Source organism: Hippoglossus stenolepis, chromosome 11, assembly GCF_022539355.2.
Source record: "Hippoglossus stenolepis isolate QCI-W04-F060 chromosome 11, HSTE1.2, whole genome shotgun sequence".
Classification (NCBI taxonomy): Eukaryota; Metazoa; Chordata; class Actinopteri; order Pleuronectiformes; family Pleuronectidae; genus Hippoglossus; species Hippoglossus stenolepis.
The window spans coordinates 14,210,478-14,234,927 of NC_061493.1; the positions used below are offsets into that span (position 1 = coordinate 14,210,478).

Consider the following 24,450-nt stretch of genomic DNA (forward strand, 5'->3'; position numbering starts at 1 on the left):
TTCTCACTTTCTGGGACATAAAACTGGAATCAATTCATCATTGAGTTTTTAGAATAGAAATTAATCTGCATATATTTGAATAAATGATGAATCCATTGTTTTGGTGATTTGTCAAGGGGTAAGTGACGAATATTCGCTGGTTACAATTTCCCAGAGGATTGTAGACTGCATATCTCTCTTAAATTAAAACAAGCCGTACAGCTAAGGCCACATTACGCTTCTCAGCTACACATTGGTGGTAGTTGCAGGTTTCTATGTCTATTTGTCCCCGTACAGCAGCTGAAAAAAGCCTACATCTCCTTTGAAACCGCGTTTAAATTAACGAGATCCAGATTTTCATGGTAATCTGTCTGCTAGTCTCTGTGTAATCCTGTTAACTCACAAACAAACAAACACGGGTCGAGGTAACAATTATTCAATTGAGGAAATAATCTGCCGCTTGATGGATAATGGGCATAAATGAGAGTTGCCGTCCTGGATGAATCAATAATTCAAGTTGTCAGCATTTGCAGCCGTCATATTGGCCTGTAATGTCATTCTCGAGACCTGCCGCACTGACAATGTTCTAGATAGTCTTATAGTTTAGCTATGGTTTGTCATGGGACAACAGTAGTGTCCTCTGTAGTCTTATGAGAGTGTGATCTGAGCTTGTGCGGAGCTTCAGGGCTTCTGCTGCAAAAACATTTGGACAGGGGGAGAAGATCTAAAAGCTGATGACGATTTAACCCCTAAAACGTTCCAGGATCAGCGTTTATCAGGGTTCACGTCGCCGGTCGATTCCTCCTTTGTACTTTCTGATGCAACCCTTCCCCTGACCTGAGATGCTCAGTTTGCATTGTATCTAAACATAGACAAGACAATGGGATCATATCTTTTTAAAGAGGAGGCACAGGCATATGGCTAACATTATTATCATGCCATTCAAAGTGACCACTTGTGCTTTATGAAGAGGAGCATTGTCATCAAGGAAGGTATTGGTCCCAGTGGAGATGAAATGCATCACAGGATAATCTAAGTAAGCACTCAGGATCTTTTTTTAAAGGTAGAGAGGATAGTGCAGACTCAACCATGTGAGTCTTTGCAGGATAATAATCGTGTGTGTGTTTCTGTTCCCTGGATGTTGTGGGTGGGAGGTTTATTCTTCCAGAGAGGCAAACTACACAAGCCGGGCTCTCCTCATAGCAGCGCTGCGTAAAATGCATGTTCACATGTTGTCAAGTAAAAGCCGAGCACAGCGAAGCAGAACCACGAGCGCTATTGTCTAAGAGAGGCCATATGGTGGGTGTCCTTGTGCGGTAGCTTAAGGGACTCTTTCTCCCACAGATGAGACGGTTTTGTTTAGATGCAAACGTCCTCTCTCTCAGGCGTGTGTGCGTTTGTCAGACCCTGCCCCATCGCCCACCTCTGAGATTGCACAGTTCCCAACAGACCCCATGGACAACCCAGGTAGACCTAAACAATTACACGTCCTCTGCGTCCCCCCCCCCTGTCAAAGAGCCCACCCCTACTTGTCGAGCCGTGCTCCCTGCCTCCAGATGTGGCTTAATTTACTGCGACTCTGCTAATTGCTGTAATTAAGGATTAATTACTGTTAATTACCTTCGCATAAACTCATCACCAGTCAAAGAGCGGAGCCTTATGAAATGTGCCATGCACAGGAATGCACACCGCGGGGACTTGAGGAGGATTGTGTTGCTGGACCTCTTGTTTCGTGTCTTGTCCTGGTGCGTTGGGAGCGCTTGTAGGTTAACAGTTTGGGGCAGGACGCTAACTGTCACGCACCATCTCCTCCCTGACTCCGGAGGCCTTACACGGCATCTCCTCAGCAACTGTTGCCAGGGACGCACGCCTTCACCACACTGTTATTTCATTAGAGGCCCGGGATTTATTTGTGGGAAAGTAGAAGACAAATTTGACACATTAAGGAAGTCAGTGTAAAATTGTCACCAATAATATATTATATCCTGTAACTAAATTCTATAGTAAGCCCTTAAACCAATGCATTATGGTGTGGATCAGAATCAGAGGGATGATCCAGGAATTTGTTTTTCAGTCTTTAACATTGCCAGATCGGTTGGGAAGGCATCCACATGTTAATTGTTTTCTCAGAAAATAATTCATGGATCTTGATAAAAAAAACTCTGACATATTTAGGAGGTTGGTATCGATGAGTTTGTGCAAGTTGGTGCAGATAAAATGAAAACAGGATGTAGTGAGTTTAAATATGGTTTCATAAGAGTGCTCTTGTGTCGTGGTGTCGTTATGCACTCCACTGAGCATCGTTCTAGGTTACATACACTTGTAAGACGTGTTGTGCCATCACTAATTGCTGCATAAAATGGGTGAGGAAGTGGGTCAGACAGTTGCTGACATTGTCGGATGCTGCCCCTCTTACACCGATGGTGTGTTGAGGAATACAAGCAGCTGAAGACGCTGACCATGTAAATGCATGTCCCAGGTTCAAATCCCAGGGCGCTCTCTGATCACCCGCACACTACTAAATAAAGGTTAAAATGCTAAATATCACTTTAGAACAATAAAGCACCTGGTGCCTGTTCAAAATGTCCCTGTAGGTAGTGGAGTAATGAGTTGTATTTACATCACAGTTTATGTGACAGTTTATATGACATTGTTATTTATGGCCTGTGTTAATTTTTTCATCACATCAAGTAACAGTTATAGTAAAGCGATGTCCGAGGCTTCCTCACAGTTGAAACTGAACTTCCGCGGGTTCTCAGCAATCAGGAATACACCCGCCGAGTTTGAAGCTGAAGGGACATTGTCAGGCAAATGAAAAGACACACAGACACAGATTCCTTCATGTATTTTGCCCAAACTCCATCTATAAGTTGTTGTGATCAGGGATTTGTTTACTTCGTGTTCTCCCAATAGAGACGTCTTTGTCTCTTTGCAGACAGGCTGACTGTGCAGCTCTCTGCTCCACAAGCTTGTGACTTCTCCTCAGCTACTCAGCCGCTGCAGCCTGGAGCTGTTAGAACAGCACGGACTGAGCACGAGTTTGATTCAGTCAAGAGGATATATATATTTTAAGACACCTTGAGAAAGACTGACAGCCGCGGGGGCTACTGTATTGTCTATTTTGAATAATGAATTATTTTAATGAAGGGTTTTTAAATGGGAGTGCTCTGCATTGGTGGCGGGGCGGTGCTCTGAATGGTCTTCTCCTCTGGCGCTCGCTGCCTCATTATCAGGCCAGCCCCTCAGGCCTCAAACTGGCCTGCTTAAGCCTCCGATGATGACGATAATTACCGTTATTAGGAGTAGCTGCAGGGGGAACTTGTTCTGAAAAACACCAAGCTGAGTTCTTGCCTCGCTTTCTGCCGCCACTGCTGCCGCATGAGAAACTACCGATCGCCGGTGGAGAAAGCCAGAGAGGGAGAGAGAGACAGAGGGAGAGGAGGAAAAAAAAAAAAGAGGAGGGGATGAGGGGAGCGGCCACCAAATCCGCCTAATGTGACGCCTGTCAGCTCGTCTCCCACCAGCTGTCACCTCCCAAATGCACTTGGGTTCATTTTTTTAATTGACACCTCGCTTTCCTATTCCATTTCTATTTTTCGCCTTTCATTCTCCCTCCATCACTCTCTTCCCTCCTCGGCGGTGCGATCCACATCTCCTCGTCTCTGCCTGTCCCTCCAGTGTTTCTTTGGTGTTTTTCCTTGTCCTTGGCATACCCCACCCCACTCCTCTCCCCCCCCGCCCGCCCAGTGTCAGATACAACACTCCAGCTATTGCCCCCTTTTCTGCACATGATACTTGAGATGGCTGATAAAACATAAAGCTGTTTTAGAGCTACTTTATGACTATGCCCTTGTGTACTGAGGCTGTACAGCTTCCCATTATCTGGTGATGGAGAGAACATTTTGGGCCTGAGAAAGTTTCCCATGAGTTCACGACGAGACCACAAATCTAAGCTTCGGTCTCACGGCGCAGAGCGTTTTTAGGACAATTTAAACATCACCATGTTGAAAGTATAATAATAGTTTCCGTGGCATAGATTTCATCGTGAGCTATGATTAGCAATCTCATAATTATTGTGCTTTCTTTATTAAAGCCCCGGATTCAATTCAGTAGAAATGACGGTATATACTGTAAATTGGATATAACGCAGCATAATGCTCATTTGGTGTTCTCAGTAATGATAATAGTGTTGTTTAGCAGTGTAGTTTATCCCTACTGTGTGGGTCAGCATTAAATATGGCACAGTGCTGCATAATGAGGATTGCTTCATTGGTAATTTAGGTCTGAACCTAAAATACTAATCATAGCTGTGAACACAGAAAACATGGAGATCTGACTGGTTACCTCAACATAGGAGGTTGTGTTGTCGTCTGTGTTTGTTTGTTTGTCTGACTGGATGGATTACCAGGAAACTTGGTGGAAGGAGGCAGTATTAGTCAGGGGAGACCTCATTATATTTCTGTGCGGATCTGGATTAGGGGGCAGACACTTTCACCAATTTCCCAGGGAATAATTCATGGATCTTTATGAAAAAATCAGGCAGGATTACACAAAAACTACTGGACATATTACCTTACAACTTGGTGTAAGAATGTTGCATGAGTCAGGAATGAATTCGTGAAATCTTGGAGTGAATATGAATCAGGGGCCAGATCATGGAATTTTTTATCACTTTCTTTATTATTAATTGCGGCTTTTGTTATTTTCCCCAATTTTATAATTCATGTATCTTGATGATGAAAATCAGAGATGTTAAGGGGACTGATATTTATGAGTGTGTGCAATTTGGTGCAGATCCAAATAAAAATCTGGATCTAGTGTTGGGCCATGGCCATGAGCTGATTAGTCAATGCAATGGAAATAATGATTAACTGAAGCCTTGTTTTTTTCATTGATCAGACAGTCTCTGGTTTAATGTGTATCGAGAAGAGTTTTGTTATATTTCAATGGGTCTGTATTGATTAATTGATTGGTGGCGTTTGAAAACTCTCGGTTTTGAATGAAGAAAAATCTCCAGGTTGTAGAGTAAGAAAGAAGAGACCTCACCGGACCTCTGCCTGTGTTGGTGGTCAAGTTGCATTGTGGGTAATGTAGTGCTCTCACACTTTAATAGACTCTCATTATCTGGAGACAGAGGGTTTTTGGCCTCGGTGAGTTCAAGGATTTCAATTTCAGGTACAGTTACGTACAAAGACAGTAAAGACTATTTCAAGACTATTTTAAATAATAGAAAAAATTGAGACTTGTGCATTTGTTTTCATGGACAAGACTTGGAAACTAGCTGCAATTAGCAATCTTAGTATGATGGTGCTGTCTTTATTAAAGCCCCGACACAGTTGGGTACAAATGACCACATATTGACTGAATTGCATATAATGCAATGCTTCCTTCCGTGTTCCCAGTAATGATAATAGCATTGCTTATAGCAGTGTAGTTTACCCCTGCAGTGTGGGTCAGTGTGAAATATGGAACAGCGCCGGGTCCTATGGAGACGGCTTTATTGGACTTGTATCAAACACAGATGAGAGCGAGACGCTGAACTCCTTGAAGGAGCAGCGAGGGGAGGGTTTGTATTAGTGATACTTGTCATGTCTGCTGTAAATCACGCTGCTTCTTTTTTTTCAGGTTCCTGGTTGTTGTTGTTTTGTCTCAGAATGCTGTGTGGCAGGGATGAATGGTGGTGATGTTACATTATCATGTGGCTGTCGCTTTCACTCCTGCTGACTGGTCTGTGACAGGCCCACACACACACACACACACACACACACACACACACACACACACACACACACACACACACACACACACACACACACACACACACACACACACACACACACACACACACACACACACACGGTTGTGTCACGGGCAGGCCTGATTTATTAACTGCTGAAACCCTAGATGACGTGTGCCCACACAATCGATAGACGGAGCAGCCACTGCCTGCCTCTCTCTGGGGTCATGTGATGTGGAAAGGAGCTAAGACGCACACGTACACACACACACATATATATACGCCACAGTGCTGCGGAGTGTATTGCATTACTGTATTGATGGGAAATGGATCCAGTCCATCGCTGGCTGCTTGCTGCCAGTCAGAGACAAGGAGGGTAAACTTTCATCATGGCTGTCAGGGACATCACTGCTGCCTTGTTTGACCGTAAATCTCCCTAATTGTGACAGAATACTTCAACATCATTAATTAAACATGTTTTCATTTAAAAGCACTCGCAGGGCGCCAGGCTGGGCGCTCAGGGTAGACTGCCAATGTGCACGGCTGTGTATTCTGCCTGTGTGTGTGTGTGTGTGTGTGTGTGTGTGTGTGTTTGCATGTGTGCACCTTTATCCTGCCTGTACGAGTGGGTGGCTTAATCGTCATGTTTATTTACACTGCAGTTGTCTGCAAACAGCAGGCAGTTTGGCGATGGGCATGAGCCAGCTCTTAAGGAAGTAAAGCAGCAGAAATTAATTTTGTCAATAACCAAAACAAAGGCTTATTCTTAGAGTCCCATTTATTATTCAGGAAGCGGCTCGAGAATTGTTTATGATACGTATTCATTTTTTATGCCTTGCCTTTTTGGGTTTAGTGGCCCACATCTCAGGGAGGGAATTATACAAGAGTGTGCACAAAGGGAAGGAAAGAAGAGGAGAGGAGAGGAGGGAGGGAGGGAGGGAGGGAGGCGATGGAGAGGAGGAATTGTGTCCTCTCATTGTTCAATTAAGTCTGTCGGTAATGATCAAGATGAGATGATGGCCATCTTCTTTTTATAGATACTAATCTGAGGCCGTCCGTGGAATGAGAGAATGGCGGAGCGTGTACGGACTCCATACCTTTGTTGCTGCGATAGACTTTAACGTGTGTATAAAAGGATCTCGGTGTTCAAGTGTTGGGAGCATGTGATGTATTGTAATAGAGGGCAATTCCCTCTGTCAGGTGATTATGTTAATGCATCGTCCACGGCTGCAGAGTTCACAACAAGCAGCCTGACTGGCATTGAGGTCTAATCGATTTCATTGCTATTACTGAACAGAAATAAATAAAGCTGATGGCTGTGGTTAGGGCAATTATGCCACAGCACAGTGAATTGTTTGATTTTCCTTATTAATTGTATTTATTTAATCCATTTCATGCTTTTAGTTGTGCACTCGGGGACTTGGAGCGAATGAATAAATCACTCTCAGGCTCATTAGATTCCCCCTCTGGTTGGGATGTGCCACTATTTTGTCAGAATCAAATTGGCGAGTGTTGTAATTTCCCGCCGGTGTGATTCACATGAAAAATATCCACAGATTCATCTACCTGCACATGTGCACACCACCACACACACACACACACACACACACACACACACACACACACACACACACACACACACACACACACACACGTGCGCGTATGCATCTGCTCCCCACCTGAACTCTTGACCTTTTCCAGCCGTCTGATAGCCATTGACATTTGCCTCTTGAGCTGAGCTTGCTCACGTGTTGGAGCTGATGGGAATGGATGATGTTATTGCTGGAGGAGAAGAAGAAAGGAAAGGGAAGGAGAGAAGGGAAGGGCGGCAGGGGGGTTGAAAATAAGAGGATAGACGACAAGCTTCCCAAGCTTCCCCAGGAATCCATCTGGACCCCCCGCTCACCAGAAAGGTCACAGGGCGACTCAACCTTACATCCTCATTACAAAGGAGCCGTCGCTGTGACTGGAGACTGTGCGCGGGGCTGCAATATGGCTTTTACTGCTCTGTCACACAACCTGTCATTTAGCGTCACTGTCTACAGTCGTCATGGAGGAGACAGTCGCGTTGGGTCGTCCTCCTGAAAGGTTTTGATAGATGCGTGGATTAAATTTGTCGTATGAAAAATGTGGTGGCAGCTTTGCCTTTGTCCTTGAAGACAGTGGATGGAACGGAGGGCTGCACCTGGTCGGCTGTTTTCAGCACCTCCGAGAATAGCAGGCCACTCTGCTGCTTTACCGAGGGAGCCTTCTAGTGGCAGAGAGAGGCAGGGCAGTCCAGCCGAGCCTAAACATAACAACATGCTCCAACACCTGTGTGTTATTGTCCAGCATGGAGTCAAAATAGTGTTATGGAGTCAGCAGTATAAAGGCTTTTTATTTTTGTGTGAGTGGAGTCTGTGTCTATGGCTCTCAAAATATCTTGTGTGCAAGAATGAATCTGATTTGTACGTGTGCGTTGTTTATGCGTGTCCTTCTCAGCAGACCTGTCTTTGCTGCGGTCACGCTGCTGAGAGGCGACCACCCGTAGGTGTTTGAAGACTCACTGTTTTGGTTCAAATCCCCAAACTAATGTACAAACAGACCCAAGCATCAGTTGTGAAAAAGTCCTTCTTCATTCAGGACCCCTGACACTGTGCATACTGCACTGGGACTTTAAGTGTGGTGGTTACAATATGAGGCAGGGGTGTCACTATGCAGCGGCACTAATGATAACTGTGATATTTAAAAGATAAATAGTGATATCATATATGATCAAATCATGCAAATAATCTAGGGCCTTAAATTATGTCTGTTTCCTGCTTCACACCTCAGAATTATCTATGTGTTTTATATTGTGTGTAATTAATTTGCCAACTAGAATGGCACTCAGAGCGCACACCCCCGCCAAGGCCCAGCAGTCCCCTTATAAAACCACTTTTAAATTAATTAGATCTAGATTTTTATTTGGATCTGCACCAAACTCTTCCTCGACCCATCTTTCCACCAAGGTTTGTGGAAATCCGTCCCGTAGTTTTGGTGTAAACAACCACCAACCATCAGAAAGGGATGAAAACATAACCTCCTTTATGTTCATTCTGTGTTTTATTCATGTCAAAATGTGCTGAATTACTGAATTCTCATGATTACAAATCACGTGGTAGTAAATTATGAAAGTTTAACCTTTTCTATTCTTTGCTATTTCTATCTAAGTACTGTTATATTTCTAATTTGTGCATCATCATCTTTGTGTTACTTGATTTAGCTCCAGCTAATTTTCGGAGCTGATTTATTTGAGACATTAATGCTCTGTGTCACACTTGTGTCATTAGTTTGTTTTTTGCTTTGTAGGCAACATCTGACGAGATAATAAAGCCATCAGGCGAATATAAAATAAAGCCAGAAACTGAACATAGTCTGAGCATAAGGAGAGCAATGAAAGATGAACTGTGGTGGAAGGCTGTGTTAATTTTTTACATGAAATGATAGTCAGAATCGATGAAATGATAGTTTTACGACCTTCCTTAGCTGCCAGCCTGTGTGAGGCTGCAGGTTTTTATGGCACAGACTTGAACTATTAAAACGACGGCCATATTTCAGGGAGTTCACTTTGGTCGGCTGGACCAGAGGAAAAAAACACTCCTGCGTTTCAGTCACCGTAAAAATTCATCTGCCTTGTTATTCAGTCACTTGGTTCACCTTAAATGTTAATCATCAAAAACACAAATTAGACTTTTCGGTGGCGTGATGTTGACGTCATCACCTTCTTGTCCTCCACAGTGCTCAGTATCCGAGGCGCCCAGGAGGAGGAGCCTCCAGATCCACAGCTGATGCGACTGGACAACATGCTGCTGGCGGAGGGCGTGGCTGGCCCGGAGAAAGGTGGAGGGGCGGCAGCCGCAGCAGCTGCCGCGGCGGCCGCTGGTGGCGTCGGCGCCGATAACTCAGCAGAACACTCCGACTATCGGGCCAAGCTGTCGCAGATCCGACAAATTTACCACACAGAGCTGGAGAAGTACGAACAGGTGGGACCATGAAGATTTGCTTTCAAACAACATTTATTCAGCTACACTTCTTTTGTATCAGATATAAAATAAATATAAATAAATAATATATATTTTTTTATATTTATACATTTATAACATAAATATATTTATTTTATGGTAAAATTTCAGCCCGCCGCACATTTTGGTCAACAAGGTGAAAAACTCCTCATAACTCTTTAATGACTTTATTTCAAAGATAAAGGCATTATTGCCGGTCTCGCCACAGACAAATTATGGTGTATATGCATTGCCATCAACACAACTGCTCTGATTTAACTGCATCTCTGGATTGAAATGTACACAATTATCACTTTAAAACAAGAGTAAATCTTACACTTATGTGTAAACTTCTTCACGTTGTGTTCCGAACAGTGGGGGTCAATCTGTATGGACCTACCGAGGTCCGTTACACCAATAGAAAATTTGTATCAGTGTTCTCGCTGCTCCGCGGCCTCTCGCTGAGTCTGGTCAGGTGCCAAATCGAGCCAATTGTACCTAGTTTGTTTACGGGGTCAAAGCAGATGAAAGCACTGATTATCTTGACTGTCCTTTAAACATAAGATTTAATTCTGTCGTAAAGCGCCAGTGTGTCGGGTTTATTGCCAGAATAGAAGAGTTAAACTGAAGTGAATTGAAGAAATTGTGAGAGTGAATATTGTGTTTTTGGCCTCTTGTTCAGCACCTCTTCTCTTTTCCTCTTTGGGTCAATTCATCCTGAGATAATCTGCGTTCGTGCACATTAATAGGAGCACGCTGGCATAAAGGATGGATGAGATATAAGTATAATGCTCTTGCAATCAGCTCTCACAGGCCAACTCATGACAAGCCGAGCTTTCAGAGATGGTATCTTCAGCAGCCAAGCAGCCGTTGTATCAGTCACACACCAGCTCTCTTCCAAAGACTGTAACTCCTTGTCATTCCCTCGGAAGTCAAAGCGCGGTGGGTTTGTCATCTTCTCCGAGGAAGGCGAGTCATCGCTAACTGTCACAGTCAATATACACCTGAGCATTTTTGTGTCACCGCGCTACGTACACCTCGCGCACGTGTGAGTGAGTGGTGTCTGCCGTGTGTGCGCAAGCAGAACGGCGGCGCGGTGCATCACTTTGACTGACGTAACCCCGGTGTTGACAAGCAACAGACACCTTGACTCTGAATGCAGTCATATCCAGTGACTGATTCAGACGGAGGGGGAACGAGGTAGACTGAAAGATGGAGTGAACAGAGGGTGAGACGGTTTAAACCTCTTGAATGTGAACGAGACTGAAAGCCTGCTGTCATTTTAAATTTCTCTTCACTTGTCACATTTTCTCTCCCATTGAAGAGAAGCCTTTTTAATATTCACAGTACCGCGAGTCCTGCTGCCGCCGCTGTATGACTGCGCCGCCACGTTTGTTTGACGTGAAACAGCGTGTGGCGTGTGCTGCTTTAATCCCGACTGCTCTTATTACCCCGAACACTGATGCTGTACTGTCAGCTCCTACAAGGCCCATAGCGGCAAAGTTGCAGCCTCTCCAGAATCCAATTTCACCCTTTTGTTCTGTCTGAAGCTGCTGAGCGTCGGTGATAGTTATTCTTTTTATGAATCCTGTCTGTCTGTGCATCCAGGCGTGCAATGAGTTCACCACCCATGTGATGAACCTGCTGAGGGAGCAGTCTCGAACACGACCCATCTCGCCCAAAGAGATCGAGCGCATGGTCAGCATCATTCACCGCAAGTTCAGCTCCATCCAGATGCAGCTGAAGCAGAGCACCTGCGAGGCTGTCATGATCCTGCGCTCACGCTTCCTCGATGCCAGGTCTGTGTGTCTCCGTGCGAGAAAACTCATCCCTCTGTTTTATTGCATTCTGCTTTGTTCTTTTATTTTTAAATTTTCCTTATATTGGACAACCAGGTCCAGATGTGTCCCTACCTTTGAGTTTTTGTTCTCATTTCAGATTAAGCACTGTTAAGCCATCTTGTTTAAAATGCTGTTTAATTATATTTATTTGATTTTGAAGTCTATTTCAATGATTTCCTATCATTCCTTTTCCAGACGAAAGAGGAGGAACTTCAACAAACAGGCGACAGAGATCCTGAATGAGTACTTCTACTCCCATCTCAGTAACCCCTACCCCAGCGAGGAGGCCAAAGAGGAGCTGGCCAAAAAATGCAGCATCACAGTGTCACAGGTAACCGGATTTAACAAAATCATACAATTAAAATGAATAGGAAACAATCTCACTGAACCAAGGCCGGCAGGATCTTACATTTGATTTAATTTGGTTTTTGGTTATATTTCCTCCTGAGACACGCATTTGTTTTTCCAATGGACATAATGAGATGATATCCAGTTCAGGTAGAAAATATATCACCACCCTTACACCCTACAAGCAAGTGGAGAAATACAGAATGATAAATAGTGGTTGAATTGAACATATTCATGGTTTAACATCAATCGAAAGCCTTCTAACTTTGGCTGTGGTTTTACACTGAAATGGTGCTGTAACTAACATGCTGTTAAAAATACAATCACACTGTTTTTCCAGGAGGAGGGTTGGGGTCTTTTGTGCATTACTTCCTGCTAAAAGATTAAATTAATTAAAAGCCTGACAGAGGCAGAGTCACTGAAGTTAAATGGTTTCTTTGTTAATTTGTCTACCCTGTGTATGAGCAGGTTTGTAAGGTGTCAGTATCTCTCTATGTATTTGTGTCTGTAACTGTCTTGGGAGGTTGGACTTTGAAAATCTTTGTTCTTTTCACCGGCGGTTTGATATTACTTATTAAAAGAACATGCAAAGAGCTTGTAAATCCATCTTATTCAATATAACAGCTAAGTGATGCTGTGGTTGTGGTGATCCGGCCACTGTGCTCTACAGTATCTTGTGAGAGTCAGCTGGTGATAAGTGAAATTAGTAATGAACAATTTAACATTATACAAACAACTAACTTGATACCAAACCTTGTTGCAACTGAACTGTTTTGTTTGCGTGTATGATCAGATAACCAGAGAGGAAATGGATAAAAATAGACAAAACACTTTCTGTCACAGTATGTGTGGGGGAAAAAAATCTTTAATTCCTACAGTCATCATTTCATTCGAATGGGTCGAAAAAATCCAAATTGAAATAACTTTATCTGTTAGGAGCTTAATTTGCGTTAAAGCATCACTGCGTATCGTCCACATATAAACAACATACAACATACGACAGGGACATTATGCAACAGGTCCTCTAATGCATTTTTAATTAGCCAAAGCTTTGATAGTACATACCAAATAATAATAATAATTACTCATCTGCAGTAGTGTGCAATGATTCAAAGTTTGACAAGCACATGTCTACTTGAAAGTAGAAATTTGACATAGTCACAAAAGTTGGCAGTGAAAATAGGAATCACAATCCAGATGCTGGCTGTTTTGTGTTTATTACCCCAAGAAAAGTGTTATCAAAACTCAAATACCTGCCCTCGGTCTGTCTTTTGTTGGTTTCCATTGCACAGATAAAAGCGTAACTTTATTCTCATCCAGCTGCTGCATCTTGTCCCTGATATCTCGACAGGTGTCGAACTGGTTCGGTAACAAGAGAATCCGATACAAGAAAAACATCGGCAAATTCCAGGAAGAGGCCAACATGTACGCAGCCAGGACCGCGGTCAGCGCAACCAGTGTGTCTGCCCAAGGCAGCCAGGCAAACTCGCCATCAACTCCCAACTCAGCAGGTGAGCGTCAAACAACCGGCTACATCACCAGAACCATTATAGATCGAAGAATCAGTGAAGAGTTATTTTTAGAAGCAGAACACAATCTTCTCATATTTGAGGCACACAACTCAAGAATTCAGTCTCTGGTGCTGTCAGACTAACAGAAGGCCCCTCTGCTCCTTTACTAACCCAGTAATATGATACGTCTCTCTCGCTTCTTCTTATTCCATGTTTTCTCCGCCTTTGCTGTCTGCCTGTTTCTTTCTCTCTCTCTTTCTTTCCTTTTCTCCCTCCCTCTGTTATTGACCTCTCGTTCTTGCGGACGCTAATTTTTCCTGCCTCTTGTCCGGTTGACCTCGTGCATGCCATTAAGCTGCTCGGAGGGCAAGCGCAGTCTTTTGTCATATAGCGACTTTCGCAACTGTATTGGATTAGGACCGGGTGTTGAAATCAAGTTACGCGATGGTCTCTTTACATCTGGGGAGCTGGGGTCCATTAAAGGACGACGACTATTCTTTGGGTCTTCCTGCAGATCAATTATTACTTCCTTAATGAAACACTCGCAGCATGGACATTTAACAACCATGTAATCAATAAGCCTTGTTTTAACCGGACTTAAACAGTTTTATGATGATTTTCTGTCTCGTGGTTCTTGTTGGCTGTTTTTTTTCTTTTGAATTATGGTTCAGTGATATTTGAATGTGCACCCACTGCATTTGTAGCGAGCAGGTTTGCAGGGAAAAACCTGTTTCATGATGCCTGCCGCCCTCCCAAACTAACCCACTTAATGCACTTGTGCTGATGCATGATCATTTTAACTCCTTTTCCTTCCCTCTATTTTCTGTCCCTCTATTTTCTTCCCTGCTTCTCTCCTCTCTTCTCCTTCCTCTCCTCTCCCCTCTTTCTTGTCCTCCTCTGCCTCTGTCTATTCTCAGGTTCTGCTGGCTCTTTTAACATGTCAAACTCCGGAGACTTGTTCATGAGTGTGCAGTCCCTCAATGGGGACTCGTACCAAGGGGGGCAGGTTGGGGCCAACATACAATCCCAGGTAGGCGCCTCTATGAGTCTAGTGACTGAAAGCTCACTTCTTATTTCCTTCCACCGCTGACCAGTCTGTAAGTGTGGACGCACGCACACTAACTTGCCCTACGCAGTCAGACAGAGGTTACTCTTAGCCCGGAGCTTTGCATTAATGTCGAAGCCATTGTCAACCCACAGACGACTGCAGACAGTTTTGGAAACGGTGCAACACTCATCAATGCTCCTGACAAGAGTTCACATAGCCACTGGTGCACTGTCGCTCCCTGACCTTGCCCCAGTGGACAGCGATGACCAAATCCAGTGTTCCTCAGCGTTATAACTCTCGTCGTAGATGAAGGAATCACCACCCGAAGTTATGTTTTCATTTAGTTTTAGTGCTGCTGGCGTCCTTTCTTTTATCCCGCCGTCCCCCCTTTTCTATTCAGATCAGCTCTCCCAATGCTTTAGGTCGCTCATGAATATGCAAGAAAGACAATGATGAAGACTACAGGGGGTAGAGAGGTCTTCGGGGTTGACTTTAAATTATTGAATCTCATGTTAGTTTAAAAGGATTATTTTTCCAATCATGGCCGCACTCCCAGAGGAGAGCAATTAAAAGAAGGAAAAAAGAAAAGAGAAAGTACATCTTTGACTAAATTAGACTCGTGAGTAGAGTCGTCTGATTGGTTGTAATAATCCATAAAGCAGTGCAGTGTGTTTTCATGCTGCTCCTCCAGCTTCCTTCACAGTGAACATCAGAGTGGCTGTGCATTCCAATTAAAGAACTTTTATTATGAAAATTATTCAAGATGTATTGATAGCTAGATAGATAGCTAGATAGATAGACAGACAGACAGATAGACAGACAGACAGATAGACAGATAGATAGATAGATAGATAGATAGATAGATAGATAGATAGATAGATAGATATTTTATTGGCAGCCATGTTGGGTATTTGTGTTTCTATGTAGAGCGTTTGCTCCAGTGTCATATTCTCAGTCGTTAGTTCTTGTCATGCTTCTCGTATTTGTGTCCTTTTGTGATGTCTGTTATCGTGCTTGTAGTAGCAGCCAAACCCTTCTGATTCACCGTTTGTAACCTTTTCTTGTTTATGGTACCCTTTCACTATCAGACTGACCTTTCCTTTGTGCATGGCTGTCTTTGTTATCCAGAGCTTTTTGTCTGACCGGGCCTTTTGTCTGTGTGTCCCCGCTGTTCCAGGTGGATACCCTTCGCCATGTTATCAGCCAGACCGGCGGATACAGTGACAGCCTCGCAGCCAGCCAGATGTACAGTCCACAGGGCATCAACGTAAGACCTGTAAACAATCTCATTCTGTCTTCTTCTTCTTCTTTGCGATGATTCCCCGGTTGCAGGATGTGTATTATATTGTGTCACTCTGTGTGTGTACTCTGGGATGCCACTTAGCAGAGTTTGTCGGGGTTGGGCTGTTGTCCAGTTGTCTCCCCCTCCGTGTGCTCCAGCGTTGCCCTAGGTGGCAAGCAACGAGGCAGCGACCAGGCTGAGTAGCTGGACTCGCTCCGAGCCTGTCGGAGGATATTAGTGTTTGCGAGGCACCTGCAGTCGACAGGAACAAGGACACAGGTGTCATCCTCCCTCCCGATGCTGCTCTCACATTGGCACCATAGGACGGGGTCATACCTCTCAAACCCCTCTGCCAAAAAAAAAAAAAATGGCTTCACAACAAAGAAAAAGTTCCCAGTGTCTAATTCTTAAAATAACTCTTTAGCTTGTCAAAGGCCGGGCAGAGTTTTCTGGGTCCCTTCGCCGGGCTGGGCAGGGCGGGACAGGCGACACTGGAGGCGGTGTGCTCGCATGTAGATCCACAGCGACAGGCCGCGCCGGGCTTAACAGAATCAATACGACAGTCACAGGGACAGAAAGAGCGCGGCTTTGGGCTAACAGTCCAAGCACATTGGTCAGATCATTCATCCACAGGAACAGCGACACTGACAGCCAAGCCTGCAACACCCCCTGTGCTAAAATAAGAACGGACGCACCAAGCCAGTTACAACATGCAACAGGCTCCACTGGAGATAGGTGGTGGATGCTTTGTGTCGCTGTGTGGGATATTGGGGAAAGCAGATCAAAAATTATCAGTGAGCAAAAAAGTCTAAGCTAAGTGTTTATGTATTGAATTAACAATATTATGAATCAATTACGAATTTCGAGCACCAGTTTCCCTTTCATGTATTTATTTTACATTGGGGTCACAGAGCAAAGCATTTGATTTCCAGACAAAAAATACACCCTGTGGTCGTTTTACAAAACTATTGCTCCGGAGGTCATCAGAAAGACTTTTAACCCCTTTCTTACGTTGTGCCTCTTTTTCAAAATATACCGTATCTTCTCACACAATCTGAAAACAACCAGAGCTAGAATGTCACTCAGTAGAGCAGATGCCTCCGCCAAGGTCCAACACTCCCCTTATGAAACCACATTTAAATTCAGTACATCCAGATTTTTATTTGGATCTGCACCAAATTGCACACACTCCAGATCCATGAATTATTTTTCTTCCTTGGGTCAGGCCTCACCCTCCCACAGAATTGCATTGAAATAGGTTCAGTTGTTTTTGCGTCATCCTGCTAACTAATAAACAAACAAAATTACACAATAAGTGTTATTTCCATATTCTTAAATTAGAACACACAGCTGCAACCTGAGAAGCTGGGCAAATATTTTAGTTTTCCTGCAAACCCAATATAATGCTGTTTTCATTCTCGTGGTTTTACGACTCCTTGAGGATCAAGCAAATGGTAATGAGGCTAATGAATTTCCCACCAATCAGTTTAAACATAAATCTTAATAAATTGTCTGAGTTTTATAATTAAACTAAAAATAGCTACAGCCACAACAAGCAATAATGTACAACCAGACACTCAGAGTCCAGTCCAGTTAAAAATAACAGAAATTAAAATATCAGTCTGTGATGTTTTCTAAAAATACTTATTGTGAAATAGATTTTATTTCATTTCAGATTAAATTTGATATAAACAATAAAAATAGTAATATAGAAACATACAGTATAGAGGATATTATTGTATGGAGATGTGAGGCTCTTATAGTGCTTTTATAATAATAGCACACTTAAAACACAAATTGCAAGGGGCTGTGAATTTAGTGTTGCATTCATTGAGCGCACTTGATATTTGTTTCTTTCTAAGAACTACTGACTGAAGTCTCGTGGTTCACCTCTCGTTCTTGATCACCGAGCAGCAATTACACCCCTCAAATTGCTGGTGGGTGTTGCCTCTCTCCGAGACGAGAAATGTTTGAATAAGAATAAGATGACAGACAGTCTTTACGCAAAATAACAGGGTTTGGAAATAAGGGGCTGCCAGAGCACATTCCCAGCTCTCACTAATAGCGCGGAAATTGCAATTAATGTCCGTAATGGTCTTTAGTCGAGCTTTTATCATGATTTGAGAGGGCTTCCATTTTAAAGAGCTACTTTTTATTGTGATAATTTATTCTTTTGTCAAGCATCTCAGGGGTATATTCTGAGATATATGAAAGGTCCCTGTAGTCTGTGTCTCATCTCTCCTTTTTATCTCACATTATTATTATTTCAGCTGTTTGGAGGGAGAAATGAGGGAAGTGGCGCAAGCATTTATTTTTTATTTTTTAATGAACAGTCTCATAGAAAAGAGTTGCCAGTTTTTACAGTTGACTTTTAGATTAGCTGTTGGACATCACTGCTTGCATTTCAAATTAGGACTCACGTTATCTTGATTTATAAAATGTACAGTATATATATATTTTATATGTGTATGTCTGCGCTCATGCACAGACTGTAGATGCACATACCGGCTGCAGTATATGTCATAACCTCCTCCGTGCTAGTGTGTGGGAGATGGGCCAAACTAAAAAAGTCAAAGTACGTCGAATCCATTTTTCTCAAAGATGGATTCTGTCATTTTACATAGTTCTCCTCACACTGATGTACGTCCAAGTAGAATACTATTATCTCCAGTAAGTTTGGTTTTTATTTGATATTATAAAAATGGGCAGAATCCTCATGATTGACAGCTAAGACTGACGATAGCGATTGGTACGTCTATCCATCCCCCGATCGCTACTGCGCGGAGTCTGGCTCTAAATGCACAAGATGGTGGCGTTCCTATTCACAGCATTTCAGCTTCATTTCTGGATAGTGGGAGGAAGACCACCACGTTCATCATGATGAAGGAATATTGGGGCTCAGTGATGTATTAAGTGTTAGTAGTGAAACAGTGGAGGTCTGTGGAACAGAGGAAAATGTTATATTAGACTTTGGTTGCAGAAGCAACACTTGAATTGATTATTCGGTCTTTTCATATAATTTGTTATGTGTTATCATTGAAGATATGAGCATTTTGTATCAGACTGTATTTCTATTAAATGATCTATTTCCTGTCTTATTTCCACAGACAAATGGCGGCTGGCAAGATGCTCCGACTCCTTCGTCAGTGACATCGCCCACAGAAGGACCCGGGAGCGTTCATTCGGATACTTCCAACTGAATATATCCATCTCTACAGCTCATCCACAAGAAAAAACAAACATGGACTGACCTTGCTATTCACAGTGTTAAAGAAAGGAATTCACATCTCAGTGTTTGGAGAGTTACTGTGAAAACCTAACAAAAAAACAAACAAATAATATTTCCTCTGCTTAGAACGTTGGACATTTGGGATACAAACAAAAAGTTTCACAATAAAAACGAAAACAATGCCGCAGACAACGGAGACATTTGTACAGATTTCACATTATATTCAGAGGGCTGGGGTTACGTCTTCACTCGTAATGTTTTCATTATGATGAAATGATATGATTAAGTAATGAAAATCAAATCATTGATTTTAACTGAAAATACTTCATTCTACCTCTCAGCCACTTAAAAAAAAAAAAGTAGAAAAAATTGTCAGTGACCATTATTTGTTTTGTAAAATGAAACTTTTGTCTTTGCAAGCAAGGGGCACATCTTCTTACTTACATTTTGTTGTCTCTCACCTATTCTATGGTACGCCATTTAGACTTAAATATTGCTCAGTTGTTTACAATGTGTGCTTGATAAAAAAAGTATGTTCATCTTCCCCTCTGTCTCCGACGAGTCAAAGCAGACATCTTACCTCTAAGGTAACCCTGTGAAGTATGTTATCTGTAAAACAATAAAGAAATACTTGTCATCAATTGGACAAGCTTGACATCATTCATTAAGGCGGAGGATATATCAGCTTAAAACTAATTATTTTACACGCCGTTGGTTTTGGTTCTGCAGCATCTTGGTGGAGTGGCAATCGCAATGAGAAAAGGAGGATTTTTTATTTTTCACTTGAATCCATCATTGTTTTCCACCGTCACCGCTGCAGTAGAGAAGTTTCTGACGATGCCAAACTGCTGACGTAACCAAAACAAAACCGTCAAGAGAAGTTTGTCAACGTAAAGCCAGTTTGAATATATCATTTCCTCACATCTTTACACCGTCATCTCTTTATCTTTTCATTCAAATCACCATCTTCTTCAATTTACCTTTGGTGCTACGATCAAGTGAACAATACCGTCCCACTGAGAGAAGTATCACCTTCTGCACTGAAGACAGTCTGTCACGGACGTCTGTAACCGAGTTTGTGTTTCAGCCCAGGAAGTCATTATGTTGAGAGAGTTTTAACGCACTTGCTCGGTGGATCCTCGCTCCTGAATCTGCAGGGCAGGTCCGGAGATGCTCAGAGCGTTGCAGCCACTGATCATCGCCGTGCAAGAAACATCTGGACACACCTGTTCCGCTGCTCCGCTGAGGACACGCTGATGAAAAGATAATGTTGTGTTTCACCTTTTTTTTTGTTGAACTGTGTCCTCTTCCTCGCGCTAATTCACACATGAATCAGTATATTACTCTGCTGGTACTGCTTTAGTCGCCCGAGAACTGACGCCAAAACAAATGTAGACACGTTGCTTGTCTCACTACTATCAGGCTGATTTTTTTTCAGTGTCAGACATTTATGAAGATTGTAAATGTTAACCATTTAGCACTAAAGAAGGGGCGAGTCATTATGTGGGATGATGTGTTTTCTGACCAGTCTAACATTGTTTATAGACACTTTTTTATGTTGTGTGGCCTACTTGTTTTTGTATTCTGTTGTTTTTTTTTTATTGTTATGCTTAATGTTGGCTATTACTTTTTGCTTTCCTACTCTCGTGAATTAGCTCATGAACTTTCAACATGTGTTTATGTGCACCATTGTGCTTGACTTGCTTTGTTGGAAAGGGTTTTCAACACATTAAAAACGATATGTCATACAGCGAGACCACACATCAGCAGTTTTTTATTGTGGGGGTTTACGAGAGAGCAAAGACTCAGCGTTACGTAAAAGCAACCGGTGGCGTGACGGCGATCACGGTCACTGTAGTGATAACTAAAGGTCACCAAAGGTCAGTGGCTGCCAACAGACATCCCCTCTTTTACATGTTCGTCCTTTCCATACTGGCTCCTGTCCAGCGAAGTAGTGTATATGTACTCAGACAAGGACACGTCCATGCACACCAGTGGTGGATCTAGGATTTTTCAAGATCAGGGGCCATAAAGGGGCCACTGTAGAGGGGCCAATTATATGTCCAACATCCATGCACAACTCATGATTCAGTAAGGTGCACATTTAAGTCACTGCTTGTTTACTGTTAGGTCTGTAGCTTTGAGCAACGCCACACATCATTAAATAGATTTTGAAAATCGTTCCTTGTCCAAGCACATTGTGTACTTCAAAAAAGCTTGTTAGTATTATTAGTAAGTGTCTAGCTTTTCTAAGTTTAATGACAGGACAGGGGCTCTTCAGGGGCCAATCAGATTTCAGTTGGGGCCAGTGCCCCCTGGTCCCAGCCCTGGATCTGCCCCTGATGTACACATTGTTAAAATCCGGTTCAGGAAACATTAAGGAAATGGCTTTTCAACAACATCCCCATCACTTGAAGAAATATAAAGAGAAAAACAGAGTCAGTCAGTTATTGCGTTGATGTAAAGAAGCAAATATATATCACTTATATGTTTGTTTTAACTTTCAAAATTACAGTCAAATTTAGGATTTATTGTTTCTGTAGTATTTCATTTTCCAACCAAATAAATCTGCATTATCTACCTAAACCACCTCCACCTGAAATGGAGGGAATTTCTTTACATATTCTAAATACTTTTATTTAGCAAAAAATTCCGCAACACATGACCAGTTTTACAAAATACCCACACTTAATAATTTCAACTAGAATGATAAAGCGCATCCGAGGCCCAACAGCTTAAATTAAATAAATCTACACCAAATCAAACACATTCATAGATATTAGAGCCGTAAATGTGCCTGATTTGTTTTCATCATAATGGAAATTGTTGAAAATGCTGGTTACGTTATCTCTGAATGTGAAAGAAAGTGTAAAAAAAACAAATCCTGGATGAACCAAAATTTAGTGGGTTCTTTCCCGACCGGTACCGCATCGTTCGCCTGTGAGTATTGGTGGCAGCAAGATGGTGCATATTCTTGGTAATGAAGGAACATGTCACCCAGTGTTTCAGTGTGGCTCAGTGGTGTGTTTTTAGTTTTTGATCAACAATGGAGGTCCATCCCACACAGAGGAATAATTCTTGATACAAAGAGGAGAAAAGAAAGATATAACAATTTTATTTGGATTTATTTGGACTTGCCCATATTTTTAAAGCATTTTTCCTTATAAAGATCCAAATCTGATAAAGGAGACGACTGGCCTTGTCCTTGTGAGTTTCTCCCTTCAAATACCACAAACAACACCGCTGACATTATCTGGCCAGACAGTTGCATGTCTGACAGAATTACTTTCATGGCAACTGAATATTCATAATTGGCCAAACAACAGGGACGAGGGTGTAAGGCAGCAGTTGGCGGTAAAGTCTGTGGATGGTCACAGGCCTTGACTGTTGAGCGAGTGTGAAATGCCAACGCCAGACTGCTTCCCCCCTGCACCCCGAGGGCAGCGAAAAGAGCCAGTCGGCTCTCGCCAGCAGAGACGGCATCAAAAACAATCTGACAGGACTTCATCTGAAAACATCTTCTGGCCTGTGCGGCACTGCTCGGTGATCATCGGGCCTGCTGCACTATCATGCGAAACAAAAACAGCTTTTGAAATAAGTTGTACGGGGAATGATGGCTATGATAGCCGCTTTCAGCGAGAAAGAAAAAAAATCACAGAGTGTGGTCATAACACCTCCTCATTCCTCGGAGGTGATGGCACTGTGCAGGCTTATTGAAATCTAATGTTGCTGTTGACATCTGCCTCCCCAGCTGTCATTGTACCACTGTTTGTAATTACAGCTGCCGTGGAGGAGCACGGGTGGGAGGCCCAGACACCTTGTCTCCCCCTCTCAACAGAGCCCGGCAGACTGCTCTAATGTGCAGTGACACGACAGCCCAGACCCTGCTGCTGCTGCTGCTGCTGCTGCTGCCAGACGAGCGGACTGACCACACCAGTCCCTGGGTGGCTCATCCAGAATTCACTTGTTCACACACTGTCACACAAACACAGATTTTAACGTGCAAGTGAGACCGGGTGTGGCGTCTCTTAAATGACAGGCCCGCAAGTCTATTTGTCTCTGGTTTTGAAAAGCAGCACGAGACAACGTTTGAGAAGAGATTCAAAAATACAGAAAATATCTAAGTTAGCTAAATGATTTCACAAGAATAAAAGCAGTGCACAGAAGAGCCAGAAGTGTTTGCTTCTCTCCACTAGATGGCAATGTTAACATATTGTTAAAAACCTTCAGATCACCCACATGATAAAGGTGGCATTTCAATTTGAAGATGAAATTATTGCCTACAGGGAATTTTGCGATTGCAGAAAAGCAAACTTCAATTTGCACAGAAGGGAAAGTAGTGCGGTTTTGTTCAGATTTTTCAATCACAGCATAATAAAAACATTTTTTTAGATCCCTGGTGTGACATCACAATCTTCTGCTTTACTTTCCTGTTTCTTTCCGTGTTTTTGAGTTTGAGTTCCTGATAATGATGATAGATCTTATAAGTTCCTGTCTCTCAAAAACATAGCTGAACCGGATGACTGAATGATGTCTGTAAAAAAATGTATGCAGTTTAAAAGGACATAAAAGCTACCTTTTCTCTGGGACATATTTATAAGCAAGTGTTGAGTATAGATTTATATTTCACATAGGTCCAACAACACATATCAAGTTCTCAAATAAGATGTGTTGTTTTTAAGGTAGCATCAATTATCCTTAGTGGGCCCCAGGTATCCATTAAGTTAAGATGGGGGCGGCTTTGTGCAGAGCATATAGGTGCAGAGGGATGAGTTTGCAAAAAGTAATTAAATTATATTAGGAAAATATGTCTTAAACAAATCATTACTGATTACAATTGTTAAGCAAACTTAAAAAAGCACAATTTAATTAATTTAAATAATTCCAGACTGACCACTTAAGTGTTAATCCATTTTCTTTTTCTTTATGTTTTGTGTGTGTTGTATATATACATATATGCTTTGAGTCTTCCTATCATTACCAATCGCTCAGTCTTGGCGATATTGTTTTATATATCATTTTGATTATTAAATGGCTCTATCGTTACCTCTGCTAAATTTTTTAATGCATTTGAAAGTGTTTTTCTCCAGATTCTCTCCCATCTCCAGGGAATACTTCATGGATCTTGATAGGGAAAAAATCTGACATATTTAGAGAACTGATATTTATGAGTGTGTGCAATTTGGTGCAGATGCAAATAATAATCTGGATCTGGTGAATTTAAATGTGGTTTCACAAGAGGACTGTTGGGCCTTGTTTTTCTTTTATGTGCCCTCCTAGCTCCGTCTTGTTGCATAATGTCAATTTAGTTGTAACGTGCCTTTATTGTCTATGGGTACTTTGTAGTTGGTTTAAAATAAGTCTAAGTGCAAAGGGATGGTTAAGTGCTGTGTTAGAGCGCCCCCAGCGGACGCAGAAGTTGTATTGAACGCCACCAGCGTGTTCTTCATGAG

At 42.5% G+C, this 24,450-nt stretch overlaps 1 protein-coding gene across 3 annotated transcripts in view; it reads left to right on the forward strand.

Annotated features, from left to right (window-relative positions):
- Positions 1 to 20,753, forward strand: part of pbx1a (pre-B-cell leukemia homeobox 1a) — a 48,907-nt gene extending 28,154 nt beyond the window's left edge. Inside the window, exons 3-9 of one of the 3 annotated variants that reach the window (XM_035169396.2) lie at positions 9,476 to 9,720; positions 11,347 to 11,537; positions 11,775 to 11,910; positions 13,279 to 13,438; positions 14,356 to 14,468; positions 15,664 to 15,753; positions 18,876 to 20,753. In XM_035169396.2, coding sequence (XP_035025287.1) covers positions 9,476 to 9,720; positions 11,347 to 11,537; positions 11,775 to 11,910; positions 13,279 to 13,438; positions 14,356 to 14,468; positions 15,664 to 15,753; positions 18,876 to 18,968 — 1,028 coding nt within the window. In that variant the 3' untranslated portion in view covers positions 18,969 to 20,753. The other 2 variants (XM_035169398.2, XM_035169397.2) reach the window with 2 other exon arrangements.
- The last annotated feature ends 3,697 nt before the right edge of the window (positions 20,754 to 24,450 follow it).